General features: G+C 41.7%; 1 protein-coding gene across 1 annotated transcript; it reads right to left on the reverse strand.

Moving 5' to 3' along the window:
• Positions 1–4,222: 4,222 nt before the first annotated feature.
• CTSG (cathepsin G) lies at positions 4,223–6,999 on the reverse strand. Its single transcript, XM_032179772.2, has 5 exons — positions 6,883–6,999; positions 5,967–6,114; positions 5,380–5,515; positions 4,950–5,204; positions 4,223–4,514 (listed from the first exon to the last, which is right to left on the reverse strand). The coding sequence occupies exons 1-5, from the start codon at positions 6,935–6,937 to the stop codon at positions 4,341–4,343; spliced, it is 768 nt and encodes a 255-aa protein (XP_032035663.1). The 5' UTR covers positions 6,938–6,999; the 3' UTR covers positions 4,223–4,340.
• Between the last annotated feature and the right edge of the window lie 18,397 nt (positions 7,000–25,396).

Raw genomic sequence — 25,396 nt, forward strand, 5'->3', positions numbered from 1 at the left:
TGAGCTCTGTGTTCCACAGCTGGAGAAGAGAGTTTCTAATGGAATCTGAACACCAGGACCGATTTATCTTCCTAAGGCACTCAGCCTTTGGGATAAAGAGGAGAGAGGACAACAGACTGCAGATCAGAGTGAGATGGGGCAATGGGCTGGAAGTGGCCTTGTGGGAGCTCATCTCCATCAGGCCAGGAAGCAGTGATGAGGCAACACTTTGCTGGTTCAGTTAGGGTCTGGCTTCTGCCCTAGTAGAGCTGAGTGGTTTAGCAGAACAGAGACAAGGTGAGGGTGATGTCTAGGAATCTGAGTATAAGATATCTCTTCCAGCCTTAATCCAGATGATAGCTCCTGGGATAGAGCTGTCCACTCGTGGGTTTGGAGAGTGGGAATTTATAGCCCTTATTTTCAGCTGTACTCTTCTACCAGAATCATGTGCCACCCTAATTAGCAATCACTTTTCTGGTCAAGGTGGATGAGTCATGAAAATGATATGACCCATCATTGCCCTTTGGCAGAAATTTTTATTTCTGTCTTTTCAGAGTATTATCTCTGCAATGGAGCTGGAGTTCAATAAATTCCTGGGTGTGACTGAAGTAAGATGGACCAGAGGTAGCCTGGTTACTGCACTCTGGAAGTACCAGTCTTCCATATGCCAAGCCTCTGAGGGTGGGGATGGTCACTTACCTACATTAGCCCCAGAGGGAAGAGGAAAATCTAAGAGGATCAGGAACATCAGCATATTTTCTATAGGCAGCTTAGTTCAGAAGTGACCTGTGCCTCCTTCTTTCAGGTTTTTCAACCCAACAGGCAAAGTGAGGAGGGGCAGGCTTAGTGACCATCAGTTTCTTCCTGGCCTATTGATTCTTAAGATGTAGACTTTCACCATGTGCCTCCTGCCTCCCACAGGAATGTCTGTATGGTGAGGGTGTTGCAAAAAACATGTTCTTAGGCAGTTGCTGAGTCGACACGACCACATTTACCAGAAGGAAGTCCTGGACTTGCAGATGGGATGAATGGGGTTCTCGGGGACTTTGGTGTTAGTCAGAAGTAGTGTTCTCTTATGTGGTTGAATTCTGGGTCTTCATAGAGCCTGAACATCATACCACATTGCCTTGCATTTGTGATTAGCACCTGCCTACTTTCTGAAATATCATCACCCGACTCAATTCTTTTCCTTTAAGTTTTTTAAACTTAAAGTCTCTTTTAAGCTCAAAGTCTGTAGAACTTTTTTGTTTAAAATAAATGCAAGAGGGCCAAACACTGGTCTCACCTAAAACACACTGGCAAGAATCTAGTCATCCATGACCTTCTTTGTACTGTTGAGTAGCAGTTTCAGGCAACTGCAGAATCTCTGGAGCAACACTTGAGATTCTGGAGTAGAGAGAGGTTTCTCATTGACATGTACATGTCAGACACAATCCTTGCCTTGCAGGTAGGGCCTCTGAAGGCTCCACATGGAATGGCAAGGGGCAGGGCTCAACTCACAATCTTCAGATTTTCCATCTACACAGACTCTTTCTCCTCTGCTCCCCTCTTCTCTGGCCTTTGGTTGTTTGAAAAGGAAAATGGCTTAGTGTGGGTGAATGGGTGTGTGTGTGTGTGTGTGTTTGTGTGTGTGTGTGTGTGTGTGTGTGTGTGAGAGAGAGAGAGAGACAGAGGAGAAAGACTTTCTCTTTCTGAAATATCATCACCTGACCCAATTCTTCTCCTTTTTGCCTTAGCTGTTGGGTTGGGGGAGAAGTTCCCAGTGAGGTTTCTGTGCCTGAGATTACCATAATTTTATGACTTTCCATTCAAGTTGGTAAGGCTTCTAATGCTCAAAGTCTGCATGTGGAAAAAGAAAGAACTGTGTTCTTTTACATTGGTTTTCATTGTGCAAAACACTTTCTTGCCGAAGTTCTGCTGATGAAGTTTACTCAATAGGGAAGAGTGCAGATTTGTTAGAAGTGGTGGGTCTGGCTTCTGGGATGGTCACCTTCTGGAGGTGAGTACCCTGGGGTCTGTAGAGACCTTTTCAGCAGGGCAGCAGAGACAAAGAGCTGCCTTGGAAGTGCTGACTGGCAGAGAAAGACCTGAAGATGAGATGAATGCCCTTGCGGCTTCCTGGGGACTGACTCCTGAGACTGGGCAGTGCTCTGAGGCTCTAAGTAAATGCCACAGGAAGGAAGGGCTGAATGGGGGACTTTTCTACTGCTGCTCCCTCCTTCTTTCTCTTCACCAGCAAGTATTCTTTCCATTTGTCAGTGCATTTTTCAGTACATTTTCCATTTGTCAGTACATTTAATAATGAGACTGTTATCCCCCAGAGCATGCCAGTAATAGATAATTCCTATGGGTAGGCAGTTAGTAAATACAGAGACAATGACTGAGGATTGTTAAAGATGTATTATTGGTTAAAATTTTGTTGATAAATGGCTTACACTGAATATTCGACAAATAACTTTCTGATAAGAGATACACATAAAATAATGGTCAAATTCACCGAAGCATTTCTGTATATAGCCTGTTGGATTTGATAAAATGTCTGTTCAGGGATTATTTCATTTAAGATTATGAAAACTGCAAAAGTTCAGATGGTAAATGTCACACTGAAAGGAGTAATTAACATTTCTACTTACCTAGGAAAACCTCCTGACTGATTCTGTGTAGTTACTTTCAGAAAGTGTTTAAAGCTTAATTTTACATTATGTGATTTCAGTAATCTTTTGTTTGAATATAATATTGATGTAGACAGTCATGGGCTAATCTTCAGGGCAAATGTATTGTTATTTTCGTCAACATTTTGTGAGGTGTTTTATATACCTTCAGAGTATCACAGGTTCTGAGACAGATCTTCATCACATTGGTGAGGAAAATGCTGGCTTATAAATACAGTGGGGTTGGTATAGTGTAAGGAAGGGCTATAAACCACAAAGTGACTGAGATAGGTCTCAATCTAACAGAAGTTTATTTAGCCAAGGTTGAAGATGCAGCTGGGGAAAAAATACAGGCCAAAGGAGCATCTACAACCTGTGCTTTTCTCTAAATGGTTTTAGGAACTTCAGTATTAAAGGGGAAAGAGCAAGTAGGAAGGTAAAAATGGGAGAGAGAGTAGGACTTGAGGCAGATGGTTGTGTTCTTGGGAGGTTCCAATTAGCCTCAGTAAATCTACACTTTACACAAGATAAAGTAAACATGTGGAAAAGCAAGTAGAGGAAATGAGGTGATGCCACAGGATTGTGAATTACAGCTGTTTGGAAATAAGTAGAAAGCAGTTTTTGTTTTTGTTTTTGTTTTTTTCCCCCATGGGTCAGTTCCCAAGCTTAACTTTCCCTTTGGAATAGTGAGGTTTGGGTCCTGAGAGTCTATTTTCTTTCACAAGGTTTAGGACAAGCATGCTGGCTGGCGATGGATGCTGGGGTTCTTCCATCCTCAGATATTGTGATTAGTGCTGTTATGAACATGGGTGTTCATTAGCTATTTTTAAAGAAGCAAATCTCTTTACATTTTCTTTGTTCTATTGCTTGTATGGTTTAATGTTTTTGCATTTAGATCTGTGATCCATTTGAGGTTTATTTTGAAGTATGGTGTGAGGAATGGATCCAATTATAGCTTCCATCCTCTCCAAATATCTATCTAGTTGTTCTAATGCTATTTATTAAAAATCCATTGTTTCCCAGTGATTTGAGATGCCACCTTTTTCATACACTAAAGTAGGTCTTTTTTTGGAATTTCAGTTCTGTCTTTTTGGCCTGCCAGTCTTTTTTTTTTCTTGGGATGGGGTCTTGCTCTGTTGCTCAGGCTGGAGTGCATGGTTCACTGCAGCCTCAACCTCGTGGGTTCAAGTAATCCTTCCACTTTAGCCTCCCAAGTAGCTGGGACTACAGGCACAGGCCACCATGCCTGGCTAATTTTAAAATTTTGTGTAGAGACAGTGTTTCCCAGACCTAATCTCCAATGTGATGGCATTAGGTGGGGCCTTTGGGATGTGATTAGGTCATAAGAGCTGAGCTCTTTGAATGGGACTAGGTCCCTTGTAAAAGAGACATCAGAGAATTCCCTTGCCCCTTTTACCATATGTGGACACAGGGATAGGATGGTTGTCTGTGAACCAGAAAATGGGCCCTTATTAGACACTGAATCTGCTAGTGACTTGATCTTAGACTTCTTAGCCTCTAGACCTGTGAGAAATAAATTTGTTATTTATAAGCCACCCAATTTGTGCTATTTTGTTGTAGCAATCCAAACAAAGTACTGAATGACGGTTAATGAACAAATGAGGAATTGGTTATTTATACTCTGTGGACGTTTATTAAGGCTCTGGCAACCCTGTGGAGCTGGCCTGTGTCACCGAGAAGAAGAGTCAGTCACAGGGGGGTCTCCATCTGATCCAGCTGTTTGAAGCTTCTCATCGTTCTCCTTATCCAGGGCAGGAAACTTGAGACCCTGGTGAAGACTTCTGGAGGAACCCCTGACACCTTTCCATAGGAGACGATGCCGTGGGCCATATTGTTACACAGCAGGGGGCCTCCGGAGTCTCCCTGTAGGTAGAGAGGGGAAGGGAGACTGAGACAGGCCTCCCTGCTCCTGCTGCCCTGAGCTCCGGGCTCTCAGAGAAGGCAGGGATGGGTGGGCTCCTTCAATTCCTGGGTGTGTTTGAGATGGAAGATCGGTGGGGTGCAGGAGCCAAGCCTCTGGATCTTTTCGGTCGCTGGACTTCAGCTCTGCCTGAGTTACTGTCTCCAGCCCAATCCGAGTCAAGGTACCTCCCCCTTCTCCAGGAGAATGTTGCCTATGTATGTGTTGTGGGTCTTCCTCCTATTCCCCCAGAGACCAGGTTGATGGGGAAAACAATCCCCAGCCCACTGTGGTCTGGCCGCCAGGCTGGGGCTGTGGGGATGGAATCTGTTCGCCCTGCCCTGGCTCTGCACGGGCCCCTGTCTCCCGGGGTGTGTTGGCCAATGCCCATGCCTTACCTTGAAGGCAGCTTTCCGTTCCCGCGGGTCCCCCACACAAATCTGCCTTCGGCCGTCGTAGGAAGCGAAGATGCGGCGGCACTGATTATCCCTCTGCACTCTCAGCTGCACCTCTCGGAGTCTGTCTGTTCTCCTCGTCCTGCTGACCAAGCCCCAGCCGGCCACAGTGCACCGCGTCCCGGGTCTCAGTCTCTCCTGGGTTCTAGGCAGAGCCACTGGGCTCACGTTTCGATTCCGTCTGACTCTTCGGCTCAGCTGGAGGAAGAATGTAGGCGTTCCCGCTCAGCTGGGGCCTCCAGCCAAGGCTCGGGGGTCGCTGGTGCAGTACACATCCCATGCCCTCCCCGCCACCCCGGAGCCTTGCCCTCACTTCCTCCTCCACTGTCCCCGGACACACTAGGAAGGAGCCAGAGGGCCAGGTAGGTGGTACCTGCAATAACATGATGTCATTCTGGATGGTCTGCTGATCATATTGAGGATGGCGGATGGCTCTGCGCACAGTGATGTGTTGCTGGGTGTTTTCCGGTCTCTGGATATTGTGGGCTCCCAGGGTGACAATTATACGGCTGCAAAAGCAAGAGGTAGGTCTGGGCTGCAGGAGCTATTGTCCACCAGCTCTGCAGGGTAGGCGGACAGCACGAGGAGGACAAGATTGCAGCTAACCAGAATCGAGGGGATGGGAGGGCCCTGGGACTCAGCTGTATCCTCTTTCTCAGCAGCTCTGAGCTAGGGATAGGGTGGTAGTTGCTTTCAGGTTTGCTCCCCCAGATTAAATTCATAAATAGCCTGAGCTTATATTTTGAGCCCCAATATGTGTCTTCCATCTCTTCCTGTTGCTCTTTTTGATCTTACCCTCCTTTCCTCCTCATTTACACTGGCCTATCCCCTCCCGCAAAGACTCACTTGGTCTCTCTTTCACCCTTTCATTGCTACAACCCTTCTTTCAGATGGCTCCTCCTCCGATGAGCTCCCCAGGGCTGTGCTCCTGGCTGCCCAGGAAGCTCCTTAGCTCCTCACCTTCCCCAGCAGTGAGCTGCTGTCAGCACAAAGTCTTCTCGCACCAGGAACCCTCCACAACTTCTCTGACCTGCTGGAGTCTGGATCTGAAGATATGCCATGTAGGGTCGGGAGTGGGGCCTGGTCTCCCGGCCTCCGATGATTTCCCCTGGAAGGAAGCATTTGGCACTTAGCTCTATGCTTGCTGGACTTGCAGTGTGGGTACCATATTGGTGGCTCCAGAAAGGCTGGAAGATGGGGATGGCAGGAGAGAGGGTGCAGGAGAGGCAGGAGATGGTGCTGAGGGTTGGAGTCTATAGGGCAGCAGATTGGGAGCGGGCTCCAGGGTTCTACAGAAAACACTGCTGTCTTGAAAGGAGCCCTTTTCCCCATTCTAGGCCTCAGCTCCCTCCTCCCCTCCAAAAGAGGGAGAACAACCGTTGTTCCAGGCAAGGCCAGCTTCAGTCTCAGGTATTGAGGAGAATGCTTTGCTGTAAGTACAGGATTGTTCCTGAAGTTCCCTTATACTTTCATCCTCATGGAGCTTCCCAGAGCCCTCTGAGTCCAATTCAAGACCACGTGGGACTGGCATTTAAAAATCTAGACATGAGCTGATGATGGTACTGTTATTGCTGTATTCTTACCTCCTAGGTAGGCTCTGACACATGCTGCCAAATTATTTATACAGAGCATATTTTTATAGCACTTACAGTGTGTGGGCAATTCCAAGACATTTAAATACCCTAACTTATTTAACTCTCATGGCAACTCTACAAGGTCGGTATTAATATTATTCTCATTTTTTAGATGAGGAAACTGAGGAAATACAAATTCAAATAACTTGCTCAACAGTACAGAATTAGGATATACCAAGGCAATTTGGCTCAAGAATCTATGGGATGAGGTCAGGCCTCTGAGGGTGGGGATGGTCACTCACCTGCCTCAGCCCCGGTGGGTAGGAGAAAGGCCAGCAGAAGCAGGAGTGGCTGCATCTTTCCTGAAAGGCTGCCCAGTCAGTTGCTGCTGTGCTTCCTCCTCCTAGACTTTAAGGCCGTGAGAGAGGAAGGAAGGGGTGGGTACAGGGGATTGAGAATTCACAGTCCCATTCTCCTGCTACCATGAAAGGTTTCATCACCCAAGGCTGCTCAGGAGGTTTGCCCACAAACTGCCGGAGATCTGGGCGAGACGGCGTAATCCAAGCCAACATAGTGAGCTCTTGTGCAGCTGCTAAGTCAGTGCCGAGAGCAGAAACAGGAACCCAGCACAACAACGAAGGGGCTTGGGGCATTGTGTCCAGAACCCTCAATCCATCAAATTCCAGAATACTCCAGTAGAGCAAGAAAGCTGGCAGCTGCCCACTTCCTGTTTTCTACTCCTCTGGGATTACAGCATCAGTGCTTTTGAATTTCTGGGTTTCTCCTAATGAATGCAAGTTCCCTGGATTGCTTATCTGTATATACTTAATAAGTCTGGGACAAGGATGAATGAAAGGGTGTGGTGTGATGAGGGATGTGGGTAAGAACATCGGGAAAAAGTTGAAGGGGGCAGAAGAGGAAAGGGTAAGCCGGCCTGCTTTCAGTGTTTGGCCCAAGACCACCCTGCTGAGACCCCTGTTGCTCCAATTTCTTTCTAGAAGTTGTCAAGTCAGATTGCGTAGGCACTCTCCTGAGTAGGTGAAGCGTGCGGCTGGAGAAAGAAAAGGAAGAACAAGGCTCTGACAATCACAATTACTTTCTTAGGTCACTTGAGTCCTCAATGAAAATTATGACACAATTGAAGACTTCTACTTGCCCGCTTCCTACCCAAGGTTAAAGTCTTTATGTTCCAGATGGCTCCTTGCTTGCAGAAAAGGCTTAGTGATTTGGTTTTATTGGGAGCTGTCGTATCCTAGCTGGAAAATATCTAAGATCCCATTTCATTGGTGACATTAGAGGCCCATCAACCTAATCCCAGGAGTGAAAGCTTCTGAGAAGGAGGTACATTCATTGCTGTGCTATCTATAAAAGAATTAGAGCCACATACTCAACAATGGAAGAAAAGAACAGCAAATTACTGCAGAGTAACACTGGATTATTAAAAACACTTAAAAATATTTAGAAGATTCTGTGTATGCACAGAAAACCATTATAATCCAGTATAATTTTTGCAGAAACAGCAGAATTGAAGACTAATACAATTCCCAATCTCTTTTTTTCTTTTATTTTTAAAATCTTTTACTTATGTGTTTATTTTTAACTTTTATTTTAGGTTTGGGGGTACATGTGAAGATTTGTTAATAGGTAAACACATGTTATGGGGGTTTGTTGTACATATTTATCACCCAGATATTAAGCCCAGCACTCAATAGTTATCTTTTCTGCTCCTCTCCCTCCTCTTACCCCACTGTCTGTTGTTTTCTTCTTTGTGTTCACAGTTCTTATCATTTAGCTCCCACTTATAATTGAGAACATGTATTATTTGGTTTCCTGTGTTAATTTGCTAAGGATAATAGCCTCCAGCTCCATCTATGTCCCTGCAAAGGTCATGAGTCCATTCTTTTTTATGACTGCATATGTTTATGCACCACAATGTATATGTACCACATTTTCTTTTTCTGGTCTATTGATGGGCAGTTAGTTTGATTCCATGTCTTTGCTTTTGTGAATAGTGCTGCAGTGAACATTTGTGTGCATGTGTCTTTATGGTAGAATGATTTATATTCCTCTGGGTAAATATCCAGTGATGGGATTGCTGGGTCAAATGGTAGTTCTGCTTTTAGCTCTTTGAAGGATCACCATACTGCTTTCCACAATGGTTGAACTGCTCCTACCAACAGTGTATAAGTTTTCTCTTTTGTCTGCAACTTTGCCAGCATCTGTTATTTTTTGACTTTTTAGTAATAGCCATTCTGATTGGTGTGAGATACAATTCCCGATCTTTATGGAGTATAATAGGCCCTCTTGAAAATCTCATGAAAGTTAGGGTTCCTTTCCTTATACATAAATATATAATTTTTTCACTTATTTTTAGAGCTGCACGGAGCTTAACCTCTTCTCTTGTACAGGCTCTATAAAATGTCTTTATGCATCTGAAAAGTAACGTGAAGAAGAAGGGAACAAAGAGAGAATAGTATAGCACCTTTATTAGTGCCTTAGCATTTGGCATAATTTAATTTATTAAAAATTTTCAACATTTTGTTTTGTTTTAAAAATGTTAGTTTAACTTACAAGTAGAAGAAAGGGATAAAGAAAAACCTGCACTTATGAAAGAAGAGGAGTAAAATATATGCATTCAGTCATGTAATAAAGATTGATTAGGAAATTTCATTAATAGTGACCTAGAATTTCATGCAATCTTCTCATTAAAAGGAATCAAAACTATTTAAGATATCTAAAAACCTTACAAACCTCGAAGAACTACCAGCATTGAAGTGACTATCAGATCAAGTTGAAGGAATATTGAGAGTCTAGTTAGGAAGCTGCTGTTGTTCCAAGGGAATGTGCTGAATCCAAAAAATTTCAACTTTTGTTTTTGGTGACCACACTAAGGAGAAATCTGTAGAAAATATTTAAAGAATGCTATATAGTTTCTTCTGAAGAACGGATGCTACCCTTCCCTTTATGGGACTAGCATAACCTCCATGCCAAACCCAATAGAGCCAACATAGAAATGAAACATTGTAGGTCAATATAACTTTTGAATATTGATGCAAACCAAATCAATCAATAAGCAAATAGATATTAATATATCATAAGTAATTTGGGTTTATTCTAGGAACACATAGTTGACTTTTCATTTGAAAAGCAAAATTGCTGTAACACATCATATGAACTGATTAAAGAAGAAACATCATGTGATTATTTAATTGAAACAATGAAGGCCTAAAATTTACCCTTATTTACTTAAAAAATATTCTTAGCAGACTAGGAATAAAAAGAAATGTCTTTAATCCGATAGAAGTTATCACAAAATTCCCACAGCAATCATTATACCTAATGGAAAAGTGTTAAAACCTTTTTTTGAGAGCAAAACATTACAATAATGCCTGAATACAAATTATTATCAGTTCTGTTCAACAGTACACTAGTGGTTTTAGTGTAGTGGTTTTAGCAGTTAGGTAGGAAATGGAAATGAAAGGTATAAAGACAGGAAAAGAGAAAACAAAATTGTAATGATTTGAGGAAGTGATAGTATACGTAGACAATCCAAAATCATCTACAGGTAAATTACCATAATTAATAAGAGTTTTACAGATTTGCTAGAAAAAATCAATTTAAAAAATTAATCATATTTCTACATGTACTGCAACACTGTTAGAAAGAAATTTTTAGAAAGTAATACTTAAATTGCATGGAAATGATCGAATAACTAAATGTAAATCTAAAAGAATATGTGAAAGACCTCTTTGGTGAAAATTATAAAACTGAATGAAGAGACATTCAAGAAGACCTAAACATGGAGAGATTCCATGTTCATCGATTGGAAGAAGAGTAAATATTGTAAAAATGTCAGCTCTCCCAAAATTGACCTATATAGATTCATTGCACCGAGAGGTATTTTATAGAACTTAACTGATTGTAAGTATATTTGGGAAACAAATGGCTAATGATAGCCAGGACACCATTAAAGAATGAGAATAAGATGGAAGACTTGTTTTTGCAAACAAAGCCATGGGAATGAAGATAGTGTGGTATTGATGAGGCATAGAAACATAGACTAATGGACCAGAAATAAGGACTCTACACGCATGTGGACGCTGACATACACATGGATGGATTGATTTATGATGGATGTCGTATCTTTCATCATAATAGGGAAAAGACTATTTTCTTTTTTTCTCCCCAATAAATGGTACTGGGATAATAAATTGCCTTTATGGTGTCTTATAGAGACAAATATTTTCTATGTGGAAAAATAAAACTTGACCTTCTTCTCCCAAAATATCAAAAAACCTATTCTAGGTGGATTATGGATCCAAGTAGGAATAATGATTTGAATATATAATAGAAGAATATCTTCATGATAGGTAAAGATTTTAGTACTGTATACGAAGTACTAATAATGAAGAAAAGGACTGATGAATTTGACACATCTAAATTGAGAGAAACAAAAGATCATTCATAGAGTAGGCAAACATGCTTGAAATACACATAGGCAACAAAGGGCTTATATTCAAATTATATAAAGAACTCATAGAAATCTGGCCAGGTGCAGTGGCTCACCCATGCCCCAGCACTTTGGGAGACCGAGGCGGGCAGATCACTTGAGGTCAGGAGTTGGAGACCAGCCTGACCAACATGGTGAAAACCCGTCTCTACTAGGAATATACACAAAAAAATTAGCCAGGATGGTGGCACATATTGTAACCTCAGCTACTCGGAAGGCTGAGGCAGGAGAATCGCTTGGGGAACTGGGGAGGCTGAGGTTGCTGTAAGCCGAGATTGCCTCACTGGGCAACAAAGTGAGACTGTCACAAAACAAAACAAAACAAAACAAAACAAAACAAAACAAAACAAAACTTGCAATGAAGAAGACAATTAACTTAATAAAACAATAGCCAAAAGACTTGAACAGTTTTATCTCAAAACAGGAAATCAAAGTGGTCAATAAACATGAAAAGTGTTACTCTGGCTCGATATTAGAGAAGCACCTATTTGAAGCACAATGAAGGCCACATATGGTGGCTCATGCCTGTAATCCCAACACTTTGGGAGGCCAAGGTGAGGGGATCACTTGAGCCCAAGAGTTCGAGACTGTGTGTGATGGCATGTGCCTGTAGTCCCAGCTACTTGGAAGGCTGAAGTGGGAGTTGAGGCTGCAGTGAGCCATGATTGTGCCATTGCATTCCAGCCTGGGTGACAAGGCAAGACCCTGTCTCAAGGAAAGAAGAAAGAAAAAAGTGCAATACAAGTTACAGCTACCATGTTGGCCCTTTTCCCAATCCTAGGTATATACCCTAGAGAAACAACGGGTGCAAATTTCTACCAGATACATGTCCAAGAAGGTCATAGCAGCATGTTCATGATAGCCTCAAACTGGAAACACTTGGAAGGTCCACCAACAGCAGCATGAATAATCAAATTGTAGTATATTCATATAATGGAATATTGCATAGCCATAAAAATAAAACTCTTCCTTCATGCAGCTATGCAAATGAATCTTACAAGCATAATGTTAAAAGAACCCAAGAAGACAACTTTAATTTTATTTATATAAAGTTCAAAACTAGGCAAAATGAAACTATATTGGATAGAAATACATATATATATAAATAAGCAAGGAAATACTTATCACCAAAATCAGAATAGTAGTTAACTCTGGAATTGGAGGGCAGAGAGGGCATTTTGAGTAGGAAGAGACATACGGCAGATTTCAGTAGTGTTGAACAAACCCAATTTCCCGACATATAATGTAGTGTTTACTTTATAATTATTCTTTAAACTCTCCATTTCTGTTTTATGAACTTCTCTTGTGTGTATATTTTGTAATATATTTTTTAAAAAATCTGACTGCCAGAGGACAGGGATTAGAGAGAACATTCAGATGGAGAGGGGAGTACATATGAGTAGAGTGGGGCACATAGTTTTAATTTATTGTTTATTTTAATAAAAATTGTAATATTTGAACGAAAAGACCAATATGTTTCACAATATCTATAGCTGGTTACATCTGCTTTTGACTGTTTTATTACATTTCCGTCAGTTATAATTTTTTTCTCCTCTGGGATGTTGGGACATTAATGTAGGGTGTTTTCCACCTCCTCCCCGGGCCCCATAAGCCACCGACAATGCAAATCCTCTGAGAAGGCAGTTGCCAGTTGTTGCTGGGTCAAATCCCCCTCCTTTCCTCTGATGCTACTCTAGTCAGTAACCAATCTAGTTCCTCTTGGCTTTGTAGGAGACAAGCATAGTACTGAGTCACTGCAGACCCTCAGAGCTACCTTAAAATCACTCTTAAAAGGACATTTTGGAAGCTCCTTGGGAAGTTCGCACTGATGAACTTGTGATTGCTTTATTAAGTGTCAGTGCTGAGAGAGGGCTGTGCCAGAGACATTGTCTTCCAACTACAGTTGTCTTCAGGGAGCCAGATGCTTTCTTGCCAAGAACTGGCCTGTGTTGTCATTTTTGTAGGAAAGAAAAGGTGACAAAGGAAAGAGTGAACCCCTCAGAGGGTCCTGAAATACATAATTTGCTGTAGCAAAATCACTGGGAGTTGCTTAAAATCTTCTCATCAGAGTAGTTAGAGGGAAACAGGCAATGCACAAGCCCTGGCTATGGCAGAGAAAGATTTGAAAAAAGATTCAAGGTCCTTCATGTGTCCTGGCAGAAAGGCTTACTTCTAAGATTGAGCAGTGCCTCTGAGATCCTGGGTAGATGTGAGAAAGAGATAAAAGTGATGCGTGTGTGTGTGTGTGTGTGTGTGTGTGTGTGTGTGTGTACATATATATATATATATATCTACGTAATTTTTTTCCATATCAATTCATCCATTGGTGCACATTTAGGTTGATTACATATCTTTGCTATTGTGGGTAGTGCTGCATAAACACGGAAGTGCAGGTATCCCTTTGATATACTGATTATCTTTCATTTGGATAAATACCCAGTAGTGGAAATGCTAGATCATGTGGTAGCTCTATTTTCTTTTTGGTGAAACCTCCATACTGTTTTCCATAATTGCTGTACTAATTTATATTCCCACCAACAGTGAATAACAGTTTCCTTTTCTCTGCATCCTCGCCAGCATTCCTTATATTTTGTCTTTTTGATAATAGCATTATAACTGACATCAGATTATATCTCACTGTGGTTTTGATTTGCATTTTCCTGGTAATTAATGATGTTGAACACTTTTTCATATCTCTGTTGGCCATTTTCTTTTAAGAAATGTCTATTCCTGTCCTTTGCCCTTTTTCATAAGATTATTATTATTTTGCTGTTGATTTTTTTGAGTTCCTTGTATATTCTGGATATTAGTCCCTTGTTGGATGAATAGTTTGCAAGTATTTTCTCCAATTTTACAGGTTGTCTCTTTATTCTGTTGTTTCCTTTGCTGTGCAGAGCTTTTATTTTACTACAGTCTGTTTTGTCTATGTTTGTTTTTGTTGCCTGTGCTTTTGTGGTCTTAACCATAAAATCTTTGCCTAGATTGAAGTCCTGAAGCATTAGTCCTATTTTTTTTCTAGTAGTTTTATATTTGGGTCTTACATTTAAGGCTTCAATACATTTCGAGCTGGTTTTTGTATATGGAAAGAGATTGGGATCTAGTTTCATTCTTCTGCATATGGATAGCCGGTTTTGCCAGAATCATTCATTGAAGAGGGTGACATTTTCCCAATGTATGCTCTTGGCAACTCTGTCAAAAATCAGTTGGCTGTAAATACATGGATTTATTTCTGGATTCTCTATTATGTTCCATTAGTTTAAATGTTTGTTTAAGTGCCAGTGCCATGCTGATTTGGTTACTATAGCTTTGTAGTATATTTTGAAGTCAAGTAGTGTGATGCCTCCAGCTTTGTTCTTTTTTATTTATTTATCTTTTTTTATTATACTCTAAGTTTTAGGGTACATCTGCACAACGTGCAGGTTTGTTACATATATATACATGTGCCATGTTGGTGTGCTGCACCCATCAACTTGTCATTTAGCATTAGGTATATCTCCCTATGCTATCCCTCCCCCCTCCCCCCACCCCACAACAGGCCCCGGTGTGTGATGTTCCCCTTCCTGTGTCCATGTGTTCTCATTGTTCAATTCCCACCTATGAGTGAGAACATGCGGTATTTGGTTTTTTGTCCTTGCGATAGTTTGCTGAGAATGATGGTTTCCAGCTTCATCCAGGTCCCTACAAAGGATGTGAACTCATCATTTTTTATGGCTGCATAGTATTCCATGGTGTATATGTGTCACATTTTCTTAATCCAGTCTATCATTATTGGACATTTGGCTTGGTTCCAAGTCTTTGCTATTGTGAATAGTGCTGCAATAAACATAGGTGTGCATGTGTCTTTATAGCAGCATGTTTTATAATCCTTTGGGTATATACCCAGTAATGGAATGGCTGGGTCAAATGGTATTTCTAGTTCTAGATCCCTGAGGAATCACCACACTGACTTCCACAATGGTTGAACTAGTTAACAGTCCCACCAACAGTGTAAAAGTGTTCCTATTTCTCCACATCCTCTCCAGCACCTGTTGTTTCCTGACTTTTTAATGATCACCATTCTAACTGGTGTGAGATGGTATCTTATTGTGGTTTTGATTTGCATTTCTCTGATGGCCAGTGATGATGAGCATTTTTTCATGTGTCTTTTGGCTGCATAAATGTCTTCTTCTGAGAAATGTCTATTCATATCCTTTGCCCACTTTTTGATAGGATTGTTCATTTTTTTCTTGTAAATTTGTTGGAGTTCATTGTAGATTCTGGACATTAGCCCTTTGTCAGATGAGTAGATTGCAAAAATTTTCTCCCATTCTGTAGGTTGCCTGTTCACTCTGATGGTAGTTTCTTTTGCTGTGCAGAAGCTCTTTAGTTTAATTAGATTCCATTTGTCAACTTTGGCTTTTGTTGCCATTGCTTTTGGTGTTTTAGACATGAAGTCCTCGCCCATGCCTGTGTCCTGAATGGTATTGCCTATGTTTTCTTCTAGGGGTTTTATGGTTTTAGGTCTAACATTTAAGTCTTTAATCCATCTTGAATTAACTTTTGTATAAGGTGTAAGGAAGGGATCCAGTTTCAGCTTTCTACATATGGCTAGCCAGTTTTCCCAGCACCATTTATTAAATAGGGAATCCTTTCCCCATTTCTTGTTTTTGTCAGGTTTGTCAAAGATCAGATGGTTGTAGATATGTGGCATTATTTCTGAGGGCTCTGTCCTGTTCCATTGGTCTATCTCTCTGTTTTGGTACCAGTACCATACTGTTTTGGTTACTGTAGCCTTGTAGTATAGTTTGAAGTCAGGTAGCGTGATGCCTCCAGCTTTGTTCATTTGGCTTAGGATTGACTTGGCAATGCAGGCTCTTTTTTGGTTCCATATGAACTTTAAAGTAGTTTTTTCCAATTCTGTGAAGAAAGTCATTGGTAGCTTGATGGGGATGGCATTGAATCTATAAATTACCTTGGGAAGTATGGCCATTTTCATGATATTGATTCTTCCAACCCATGAGCATGGAATGTTCTTCCATTTGTTTGTATCCTCTTTTATTTCATTGAGCAGTGGTTTGTAGTTCTCCTTGAAGAGGTCCTTCACATCCCTTGTAAATTGGATTCCTAGGTATTTTATTCTCTTTGAAGCAATTGTGAATGGGAGTTCACTCATGATTTGGCTCTCTGTTTGTCTGTTATTGGTGTATAAGAATGCTTGTGATTTTTGCACATTGATTTTATATACTGAGACTTTGCTGAATTTGCTAATCAGCTTAAGGAGATTTTGGGCTGAGACGATGGGGTTTTCTAGATATACAATCATGTCATCTGCAAACAGGGACAATTTGACTTCCTCTTTTCCTAATTGAATATCCTTTATTTCCTTCTCCTGCCTGATTGCCCTGGCCAGAACTTCCAGCACTATGTTGAATAGGAGTGGTGAGAGAGGGCATCCCTGTCTTGTGCCAGTTTTCAAAGGGAATGCTTCCAGTTTTTGTCCATTCAGTATGATATTGGCTGTGGGTTTGTCATAGATAGCTCTTATTATTTTGAGATACGTCCCATCAGTACCTAATTTACTGAGAGTTTTTAGCATGAATGGCTGTTGAATTTTGTCAAAGGCCTTTTCTGCATCTATTGAGATAATCATGTGGTTTTTATTGTTGGTTCTGTTTATATGCTGGATTACATTTATTGATTTGCATATGTTGAACCAGCCTTGCATCCCAGGGATGAAGCCCACTTGATCATGGTGGATAAGCTTTTTGATGTGCTGCTGGATTCGGTTTGCCAGTATTTTATTGAGGATTTTTGCATCAATGTTCATCAGGGATATTGGTCTAAAATTCTGTTTTTTTGTGTGTGTCTCTGCCAGGCTTTGGTATCGGGATGATGCTGGCCTCATAAAATGAGTTAGGGAGGATTCCCTCTTTTTCTATTGATTGGAATAGTTTCAGAAGGAATGGTACCAGCTCCTCCTTGTACCTCTGGTAGAATTCGACTTTGACTCCATCTAGTCCTGGACTTTTTTTGGTTGGTAAGCTATTAATTGTTGCCTCAATTTCAGAGCCTGTTATTGGTCTATTCAGAGATTCAACTCTTCCTGATTTAGTCTTGGGAGAGTGTATGTGTCGAGGAATTTATCCATTTCTTCTAGATTTTCTAGTTTATTTGCATAGAGGTGTTTATAGTATTCTTTGATGGTAGTTTGTATTTCTGTGGGATCAGTGGCGATATCCCCTTTATCATTTTTTGTTGCATCTATTTGATTCTTCTCTCTTTTCTTCTTTATTAGTCTTGCTAGCGGTCTATCAATTTTGTTGATCTTTTCAAAAAACCAGCTCCTGGATTCATTGATTTTTTGAAGGGTTTTTTGTGTCACTATTTCCTTCAGTTCTGCTCCAGTCTTAGTTATTTCTTGCCTTCTGCTAGCTTTTGAATGTGTTTGCTCTTGCTTCTCTAGTTCTTTTAATTGTGATGTTAGGGTGTCAATTTTAGATCGTTCCTGCTTTCTCTTGTGGGCATTTAGTGCTGTAAATTTCCCTGTACACACTGCTTTGAATGTGTCCGAGTGATTCTGGTATGTTGTGTCTCTGTTCTTGTTGATTTTAAAGGAAATCTTTATTTCTGCCTTCATTTTGTTGTGTACCCAGTAGTCATTCAGGAGCAGGTTGTTCAGTTTCCATGTAGTTGAGTGGTTTTGAGTGAGTTTCTTAATCCTGTGTTCTAGTTTGATTGCACTGTGGTCTGAGAGACAGTTTGTTATAATTTCTGTTCTTTTACATTTGCTGAGGAGAGCTTTACTTCCAACTATGTGGTCAATTTTGGAATAGGTGTGATATGGTGCTGAAAAGAATGTATATTCTGTTGATTTGGGGTGGCGAGTTCTGTAGATGTCTATTAGGTCCACTTGGTGCAGAGCTGAGTTCAATTCCTGGATATCCTTGTTAACTTTCTGTCTTGTTGATCTGTCTAATGTTGACAGTGGGGTGTTAAAGTCTCCCATTATTATTGTGTGGGAGTCTAAGTCTCTTTCTAGGTCTCTAAGGACTTGCTTTATGAATTTGGGTGCTCCTGTATTGGGTGCATATGTATTTAGGATAGTTAGCTCTTCTTGTTGAATTGATCCCTTTACCATTATATAATGGCCTTCTTTGTCTCTTCTGATCTTTGTTGGTTTAAAGTCTGTTCTATCAGAGACTAGGATTGCAATCCCTGCCTTTTTTTTGTTTTCCATTTGCTTGGTAGATCTTACTCCCTCCCTTTATTTTGAGCTTATTTGTGTCTCTGCACGTGAGATGGGTTTCCTGAATACAGCATACTGATGGGTCTTGACTCTTTATCCAATTTGCCAGTCTGTGTCTTTTAATTGGAGCATTTGGCCCATTTACATTTAAGGTTAATATTGTTATGTGTGAATTTGATCCTATCATTATGATATTAGCTGGTTATTTTGCTCTTTAGTTGATGCAGTTTCTTCCTAGCCTTGATGGTCTTTAAAATTTGGCATGTTTTTGCAGTGGTTGGTACCGGTTGTTCATTTCCATGTTTAATGCTTCCTTCTGGAGCTGTTTTAGGGCAGGCCTGGTGGTGACAAAATCTCTCAGCATTTGCTTGTCTGTAAAGTATTTTATTTCTCCTTCACTTATGAAGCTTAGTTTGGCTGGATATGAAATTCTGGGTTGAAAATTCTTTTCTTTAAGAATGTTGAATATTGGCCCCCACTCTCTTCTGGCTTGTAGAGTTTCTGTTGAGAGATCAGCTGTTAGTCTGATGGGCTTCCCTTTGTAGGTAACCCGACCTTTCTCTCTGGCTGCCCTTAACATTTTTTCCTTCATTTCAACTTTGGTGAATCTGACAATTATGTGTCTTGGAGTTGCTCTTCTCGAGGAGTATCTTTGTGGCATTCTCTGTATTTCCTGAATTTGAATGTTGGCCTGCCTTGCTAGATTGGGGAAGTTCTCCTGGATAATATCCTGCAGAGTGTTTTCCAACTTGGTTCCATTCTCCCCGTCACTTTCAGGTACACCAATCAGATGTAGATTTGTTCTTTTCACATAGTCCCATATTTCTTGGAGGCTTTGTTTGTTTCTTTTTATTCTTTTTTCTCTTAACTTCTCTTCTTGCTTCATTTCATTCATTTGATCTTCAATCACTGATACTCTTTCTTCCAGTTGATCGAATCAGCTACTGAGGCTTGTGCATTTGTCACGTAGTTCTTGTGCCATGGTTTTCAGCTCCATCAGGTCCTTTAAGGACTTCTCTGCATTGGTTATTCTAGTTAGCCATTCGTCTAATCTTTTTTCAAGGTTTTTAACTTCTTTGCCATGGTTTCGAACTTCCTCCTTTAGCTCGGAGTAGTTTGATCATCTGAAGCCTTTTTCTTTCAACTCGTCAAAGTCATTCTTCATCCAGCTTTGTTCTGTTGTTGGTGAGGAGCTGCATTCCTTTGGAGGAGGAGAGGCACTCTGATTTTTAGAATTTTCAGTTTTTCTGCTCTGTTTTTTCCCCATCTTTGTGGTTTTATCTACCTTTGGTCTTTGATGATGGTGACGTACAGATGGGGTTTTGGTGTGGATGTCCTTTCTGTTTGTTAGTTTTCCTTCTAACAGTCAGGACCCTCAGCTGCAGGTCTGTGGGAGTTTGCCAGGGGTCCACTCCAGACCCTCTTTTCCTGGGTATCAGCAGCAGAGGCTGCAGAACAGTGGATATTGATGAACAGCAAATGTTGCTGCCTGATTGTTCCTCTGGAAGTTTTGTCTCAGAGGAGTACCCTGCCGTGTGAGGTGTCAGTCTGCCCCTACTGGGGATGCCTCCCAGTTAGGCTACTCGGGGGTCAGGGACCCATTTGAGGAGGCAATCTGTCCATTCTCAGATCTCCAGCTGTGTGCTGGGAGAACCACTACTCTCTTTAAAGCTGTCAGACAGGGACATTTAAGTCTGCAGAGGTTTCTGCTGCCTGTTGTTTGGCTATGCCCTGCTCCCAGAGGTGGAGTCTACAGAAGCAGGCAGACCTCCTTGAGCTGCGGTGGGCTCCACCCAGATCGAGCTTCCTGGCCACTTTGTTAGCCTACTCTAGCCTTGCCAATGGTGGGCATCCTTCCCCCAGCCTCGCTGCCGCCTTGCAGTTTGATCTCAGACTGCTGTGCTAGCAAATGAGCCAGGATCCGTGGGCGTAAGACCTTCTGAGCCATGCATGGTATATAATCTCCTGGTGTGCCATTTGCTAAGACCATTGGAAAAGCGCAGTATTAGGGTGGGAGTGACCCGATTTTCCAGGTGCTGCCTGTCACCCCTTTCTTTCACTAGGAAAGGGAATTCCCTGACCCCTTGCTCCTCCCAGGTGAGGTGATGCCTTGCCCTGCTTTGGCTCATGCTTGGTGCACTGCACCCACTGTCCTGCACCCACTGTCTGACACTCCCCAGTTGAGATGAACCCGGTACCTCAGTTGGAAATGCAGAAATCATCCGTCTTCTGCATCGCTCGCTCTGGGAGCTGTAGACTGGAGCTGTTCCTATGCGGCCATCTTGGCTCCACCCCCTCACTGAGCTTCTTAAAGATCATTATTTTTAATTCTTTTTCAGGCATTTCATAGATGTCTTTTTTGTTGGAATATGTTGCTGGATAATTATTGTGTTCCTTTGGGGTGTTATGTTTCTTTGCTTTTTCATGTTTCATGTGTTCTTACATTGGTATCTACATATCTGGTATAACAGTCACTTTTTCCAATTTTATGGATTGGCTTTCATAGGACAATACTTTTTCCTTATAGGTGTATCTATAGTGTTGGCTGGGTAAAGCACTTCGGCTTTGATTCTGGGAAGAGGCAGTAGTGTAGTCTCTGTGTGATTTCTTTGGGTATAATCAGTATCAGTGGTGCCTGTGATTTCCTCAGTATCTTAGGCTGCAGTTGTTAGTGGAGGCTATGGTAAAACTTTTCTCAAATGGGGACACTAGGTGGGCTGGTCTTTGTGCACCAGTGGTGGCAGTGGTGGATTGGATATGCTGATCCTTGGGCCCCTGGGCAGTGTACATGAGCATTGATGGTAGTGGATTTTTTCAGGTCAATTATTAAGCCTCCAGATGGCTTGCTTGGGTGCCAGCAGTGGCAGCAGTGGGCCAGGTCTTGGTGATGGACCCAAGGCAGGAGGGTCCTTGGGTCTCTGGGTGGTTTGTTTGCCATTTGTGATGGCAGTAGCAGTGTCAGGCCAACCCTCAGTCTCCCAGGAAGCATGTGCATGTGTTAGTGGTGGCAGTAGTAGGCTGGGTGGGCTAGTCCTCAGGCCCTTGGGTGGCATGTGCAAGTGGTTGATGGCAGTGGTGGTGGCAGCAGGATGCGCAGGCCTGTTCTCTGGCTCCTGGTAGGTGTGCATGGGTGCCAGTGGTGGTAGGAAGAATGGGTCAATCTCTGGGACCCAGATGATGTGTGTGAGTGCCGTTAGGCTGTGCGGGGATGATCTCAGTTTCCCAGAAGGTGTGCGTGGGAGCCTGTAGTAGCAGGAGGGGCAGCTCCATCTGCAGACACCTGGATGATGCATGTGGTCACTGATAGGCGCTGTGCCAGCCAAAGTAGTCCTGTCCTCAAGTCCTCTGATGATATGTGCTGGTGCCGACTGCAATGGGTGGGATGGGTTGATATCCAGGCCCCCCGATGGTGCACTTGAGTGGCGGCAGAGGTGATGGTAGCAGCAGTGGGTAGGGTGGGCCTGTCCGCAAGCCCTGGGACAAAGTCCATGTGGGCCAGTCCCCAGGACCCTAGAAGGTGCATGCTGGTTCACAGTGGCACTGCTGTATGGGTTGGGGAGTGGGGGGATACAGGGGTGCTGTCAGTGGCAGTGGTCCCAGACAGATGGCTCTCAAGCTCTGAGGAACATGTGCTTTGGCTCACTTTGTCTCAGGGACAGGCTCCTGCTGAATTCTTATGTTCTGTCTTAGAAATACTATTTGATATGTGATTATCTACCTACTGTTTTGGTCTTTCTTTGTGGAGGAAGCAAGTGCTGGCTGCCTGTAGCCAGCTATCTTTATCACCTAATATTAAATGAAAAAAGTAGAATGTAAAACTGTGTACAATTTGACACGAATTTGACAGATTGTGGGAAAAGGGCAATAATCAGAACAACAATTTTATGTGATTCTTATTTTCATCTTATTGATTTTTTTCTATAATGGAAATGTATTCGTTTTATAAGCAGGAGAAGAAATGTGGAGCACATGATCCTTATAAACAGTAAACACCATTAAGCATTTTGATAGAGACAAGCTAGCAGTTTGGCAAAATAATTTCCTTTTCTTCTGAGGGAAGAAAGGTAGTTCATTTCATTGATGAGCTATGTTGTCCAGCCTCACTTGGGCTTAGGTGTGGCTGTGTGATTGTTGCAGTAAAGGGACGTGAGTGGAAATGATGTGGGAAACTTCCAGACCTGGCCCAGAACACACTCCTATGCCTGATCATCTAGGCTTTTCCTCTTCCATGGTTTGATGCAGAAGAAGTTGGGGAAGCATCTTTAGAGAACTGAGCCTGGATCTCTTAATCCTGGGCTGACCATGTAATTTTCTGGCCAAACTGGAACACGTAAGAATAAAAGGATGCAACTGTTTACTGGGAATATTCATTTTGTACTGTGTGTGGGCAAGAAATCAACTTCGGCCGGGCGCGGTGGCTCACGCCTGTAATCCCAGCACCTTGGGAGGCCGAAGTGGGCGGATCACGAGGTCAGGAGATCGAGACCATCCTGGCTAACACAGTAAAACCCCGTCTCTACTAAAAATACAAAAAATTAGCCAGGTGTGGTGGCAGGCATCTGTAGTCCCAGCCACTCGGGAGGCTGAGGCAGGAGATTGGCATGAACCTGAAAGGCGGAGTTTGCAGTGAGCCGAGATCGTGCCACTGCACTCCAGCCTGGGCGAGAGAGTGAGACTCTGTCTCAAAAAAAAAAAAAAAAAAAGAAATCAACTTCTATAGTGCTAGTCACTGAAATTCTGAAGCTTAGTTGTTATAATAGGGTTATCTTAACTGACACATGTACAAACTTAAGCCAACCTTTTTCTCATATGGAATATTGTTAAAAAAATAAAGTTAATATAATAATCATAAAATTTAAAAAGTTGAATACATTACAAAATAGAAAGAAGAATCATGTCAGCCTTAATCCTACCACCCAACTGACCGTTAACAGAGATGTACTTTCACCCAGATTGTTTCTTTGTATATTTTTACATAGATGTGACTAAAATATATTTTTGAATCATATATTTTAAATTAACATAAACATTTTCCTCATTTTATTAAAAATCTATTAGTGAGTATCACTTTAAAATGTCATTCATATCTAATAAACAGATCTTTAATTTACTAAATAATACATAAAAGTTATAGAAAAATTAAGAAAATAGATACGTAGGAAGCAAAAAAGCCTACAAGAAAAATGTGTATATAAGCATGGCCAACTGTGATGTCTCATACCTGTAATACCAGCACTTTGGGAGGCCAAGGCAGGTGGATCACCTAAGGTCAGGAGTTTGAGACCAGCCTGGCCATCGTGGTGAAACCCCTTCTTTACTAAAAATACAAAAAATTGGCTGGGCTTGGTAGCACACGCCTGTAATCCCAGCTACTTGGGAGGCTGAGGCAGGAGAATCACTTGAACCACAGTGACCCGAGATTACGCCGCTATACTTCAGCCTGGGTGACAGAGCGAGACCCTGTCTTGGGGAAAAAGAAAAAAAGAAAAAAAGTGTATATAAGCACAAATTTAATTGTGGTATATACCAATCTATAATCTACCTTTAACATAAACATACCTGGTGAATATTCTTCCATGTGACAAAATGTAGTTATATATCGTAACTTCAGGGATTTCATAGCGTTTAATAATATGCAGCTTTAAAAAATGAATCCCCCAATTAGTGCTGGATATTTGCATTGTTTCTAAGACTTTACTTGTGTACCAAGGTTGTTAGAAGGAACAACTGTGTTCAGTTTTCTTGGTGTGGTTGATGGCTAGGTCAAATACTTTTTTTTTTTCCACATAAAATCCAGCTCCTGCAGGTCAAAGAATCTCTTTTCTTTTTTGGATCTTTGTGTACAAGCCGTGAAAATACCATTTTCTCAATGCTCACACTGAATCTGAATATTATCATTTTTGTAAATCCTTCCCAATCAGATAAGCAAAAATTATTAATATTTTCATTTGGATTGATTAATTATTGAATGTTTACTTTTTTCCAAATGTTTATGAGTTTTTTTAAAAAAATGAACTTGCCTATTAATGTTGTTAGCCTAGTTTTTTATAGCTGTGGATAATGTAGATGTTAATGGCTGCAAAATGGATATGTTGAATGCATGATATTTTACCATTTTCCTGTTTTGGACATTAATACTGATTCTAATTTGGGATCTATTATTAAATAATGTTGCAATGAACATATTTATAAATAACCTTCACACACACACACATGCACACACACACACACACACACACTCCAGATCTTACATAGGATAAAGTCCCATGCTCAATGTCAAGTGTTTCTGTTAGATCTAAGAGGGAAGACTGACCCACCAGACACTCTCCTTCCAGGGTCCTTTGGCCCTGGTGGCAGAAATCTTTGGTCACTCTGCCGCTGTCTCTGGCTTACACCCTGGGACTCCATAGAGCTCTACCTAGCTGGCTTTTTGGGGTCTTTGTGCTTCTTCTATGTGATGGCCCCCTGACTCCTACATGTGTTGCTGGTCACTTGCTTATCTCTGCATTTATTTACTCCTCTCTCACCTGTGCTGCTGCCGGTACTGCTTCCCAGGGAAAGGCTTGGGAGATGGACATCAGGACAGCCTTGTGTGAAAAATAAGTCTATTTGTTTTTCCTCTTATTTTTCGATGTGCTGGATTTTTTCCCTGTATGCGTGTGATTTATTTGTTATTCTTTTCAGTGAAGTTTCTACTTTTTTCAGTGTTGGTCCCATTTGATTCAGTGTTTGCCAGCTATTGTGAGTTTATAGTGTTCTGTCACATTCAACTCATTAGCAATACTATTTGAGAGATCAGGATCCTAAAGTCAGCGGGGTCACTATTATATTAACTGTCTCGCACATGAACTGTAGCATTTTTTAGGTTTGTGGACTGAGGTTAATGTCTTCTATATGCAGAATAAACAAAGCCAAGGCTGCTCTGGTTGTCTTCTTCCTTCCTTCTGGATATAATTTGGCTCCATGTCTGCACCCAAATCTCACCTTGAATTGTAATAATCCTCACATGTTGTGGGAGGGACCCGGTGGGAAGTTATTGAATCAAGAGGGCCAGTTTTTCCTGCGCAGTTCTCGTGATAGT

Source organism: Hylobates moloch, unplaced genomic scaffold, assembly GCF_009828535.3.
Source record: "Hylobates moloch isolate HMO894 unplaced genomic scaffold, HMol_V3 SCAFFOLD_16, whole genome shotgun sequence".
Classification (NCBI taxonomy): domain Eukaryota; kingdom Metazoa; phylum Chordata; class Mammalia; order Primates; family Hylobatidae; genus Hylobates; species Hylobates moloch.

Excerpts from the sequence above, each read along its gene's own strand:
- CTSG (XM_032179772.2), bottom strand. The coding sequence starts at position 6,937 with ATGCAGCCACTCCTGCTTCTGCTGGCCTTTCTCCTACCCACCGGGGCT. Across the intron at positions 5,516-5,966 it reads GCAGCTCACTGCTGGGGAAG|CCGTATAATTGTCACCCTGG; the intron begins GTGAGGAGCTAA and ends TTGCTTTTGCAG. Across the intron at positions 5,205-5,379 it reads ATGACATCATGTTATTGCAG|CTGAGCCGAAGAGTCAGACG; the intron begins GTACCACCTACC and ends TTCTTCCTCCAG.